Source organism: Gastrolobium bilobum, unplaced genomic scaffold (assembly GCF_033153095.1).
Source record: "Gastrolobium bilobum isolate Gb01-03AN ecotype WA unplaced genomic scaffold, APGP_CSIRO_Gbil_v1 utg7242, whole genome shotgun sequence".
NCBI lineage: Eukaryota > Viridiplantae > Streptophyta > Magnoliopsida > Fabales > Fabaceae > Gastrolobium > Gastrolobium bilobum.
In genome coordinates, this window is record NW_026898428.1 from 214,950 (window position 1) to 217,749 (window position 2,800).

The 2,800-nt window shown below is 41.9% G+C and overlaps 1 protein-coding gene across 1 annotated transcript; it reads right to left on the reverse strand.

The window, feature by feature from the left end:
• Nucleotides 1–300: 300 nt before the first annotated feature.
• Nucleotides 301–2,800, reverse strand: LOC133316237 (subtilisin-like protease SBT1.3). The gene has a single exon (XM_061517963.1). It carries the CDS (start codon nucleotides 2,748–2,750, stop codon nucleotides 411–413), a length of 2,340 nt encoding a protein of 779 aa, XP_061373947.1. The 5' UTR covers nucleotides 2,751–2,800; the 3' UTR covers nucleotides 301–410.

Genomic DNA, 2,800 nt, shown 5'->3' on the forward strand with positions numbered 1-2,800 from the left:
TACTGATTCCATATAAGAACAGCAAGACCTTCTCTTACGATGGATTCTTCAAGCTATCTTTTATTTGATAATAAAAGAATATATGTAACATCAATGTTTGTGGAAGTTATATATGACGTTGATGAAACTAAAGAAGAGTTCATGAAACAAAAATATTTGAAAATCAAGTAATATATCCATTTTGTTGATTAATTTAAGCGTCTGCAACTTGAATCAGCATATGAAATTACACAAAAGGGGCAAATAATGCTAATTGATTTTAAGGAGATTAAAAGGCATGCATGATCATTATTGGAAGCAGGCAATGTCAAGCATTTCCCGTAACAAAAATGCGTGCACTTCTTAGAACAGAAAACTTGCTTATTGCAAAAAAGAAATACTGCTGAACTTGTAAGTATTCCCAGTGAAGTTCATATTGGTGGCAGATATGTTATTACAATTGGGCTTCTTACCTTGTGCACACCATCCTTCCATACCAAACCCCCAAATTCAGGTTCTGTTTGCCGAGACTTTGCTGTGAAGGTAATCTTGTAAGATAGTTTCTGGTATTTCCTGGTAAAATTCAGGGTGTCTGGCTCAACTTTGACAGAAGTTCCTTTAAATGGTGAAACCATAACATGGTATTTGGAAACAGGAGGGCCAACATTAGTGGCAGTTCTATGAATGGTCAAAGTTGAAATGGATGTTTTTTCTGGAAACAGTACTGATACAGCTGGGTAGTTCAAGTCCCCTGGACTAGCAAGAGAGTGCCTGCAAGTTCTTTTTGAATGTTTGGCAAACACTCCTAGTTGGGAAGGAGTTAGCTTCTGTGTGCAAAGGAAATCAAAGTAATCCTGTGGCTTAATATCATAGACTAGACCTGGGTCAAGAGCTTTTCTGGGGTTAATGTGTCCAGCACCATGATCATAAGGAGTTGAAGGTTCAGCACTTGAGGCATCTCTGAGAGGCTTGATGGTGTTGTCATGAACATAAGCTGTTGTCATCAAGGCAGATTTTATTGCAGCTGGACTCCATTCTGGATGCCTAGCCTTGAGCAATGCAGCAACACCACTAACATGAGGGCATGACATTGAAGTTCCAGAGAGTATATTGAACTTCACCCTCCTATGATCTGTTGGTAAACTTGATGGACCAACAATCCCACTCCAAGCAGCAAGAATGTTCACCCCAGGAGCCACAACATCAGGCTTCAGAATTTCAAGGGTAAGAAGATTAGGCCCTCTTGATGAAAATGCTGCTACTACAGGAGATGGTCTAATTCCCAACCTCGTATCCTGAAAAGCTAGAGTTGCAGTAGCTTTTTTCCTTGTTAAGACATAGTGTTTGAGTTCCTTGCCTTCTTTCTCTCCAACTGCAATAGCTGGAATGAGGTGACAGTCTGCAACCAACTCTTCTCCATTAGCTGCAGTGTTTGTAAGAATCATTCCAATGCCTCCTGCATTTTTCACCACCTGACCCTTCTGCACTCGAGGACTAATGCCTCTGTCACAAATCACAATCTTTCCTGAAGCCATTCGACGATCCAAAGTCCCTTCCAAGCACAAAGATCTTGGATCAGGACTACTTGAGTTACCACCCATGTATACCAAAGGGTATTGCTTCTTAACTGAGAGCATGCTTCTCCCTTTATAGAGTGAGGTACCGGTTAACTTTTTTCCATTTCCAAGCTTAACATCTGCTGGAAAATCTCTATCCATTGTGCTGGCTCCAACTGTGGTGATCCAAGGTGACACATTTGTAATGGTGACAGGGTCAGGTCCTGCATTTCCTGCAGAGCATGAAACAAAAACACCCATCTCCATTGCTCCAAATGCAGCTACAGATAAACTATCATGGTAGTAAGAGGAGACTCCACCACCCAAAGAGATGGATAGAACATTCACTCCATCAGCTACAGCTCTATCAACTGCTGACAGAATATCTGAGCTGAAGCATCCACCAGTCCAGCACACTTTGTAAGATGCAATTCTTGCTCCCGGTGCCATTCCTCTGGCTGTGCCATAAGCATAGCCCAGAAGATTAGCACCACGTACTGGAGAGCCAGCAACTGTAGCTGCTGTGTGAGTGCCATGACCATCTTGATCTCTTGGTGATTTGTATTCAGTTTTCTCATCAATTCTACCTGTTGCTGCTTCATATCCACGGTAGAATATTCTCGCCCCTACAATCTTCTTATTGCAGTGATGTTTACCGAAGCCTCGCCCAGTCTCACAGGCACCTTTCCAGTGAGCAGGTACTGGTCTCATGCCTGTGTCGTTGAAGCTCTCACTCTCTGGCCAAACCCCAGTGTCTAACACTCCCACTACAACATCATGGTCAGTTACCTTTTCTGACCAGATGTTAGTGCTATGCATTGGTTCAAGGCCAAGAAAAGCTGGACTTCTTGTGGTGTGTAGCTGATACCTTGTATCAGGGAATATGGCCACAACACCTTCTTCTGCTTCTAGCTTCTGAGCTTCTTCTTGGCTCAATTTGGCAGCAACTCCATGAAAAGCAGTATGGTAACTGTAAATGATTCTTTCTTCCTTGTCCATCTCAGCTTCTACCGATTTGGACAGTACTGAGTTCACTTTTGATGAATACCACTCAAGGTGATTGGAGTAAGTGTCTGGTTTTGCTGACTTATCCATTTGAATGATGTAAGTCTTCTTGACAAATTGAGCATTTGCAGATAAGACTATACTCAAAAGGAGATAGCTTATTAGAACGAAACCTATATTTTCCATTGGAGTGATTGGACTGTTAGCCATTTTACATGCTAGGAAGAAGAAAGCTGAGTTTTTTAAAGCATTGAGTTCAA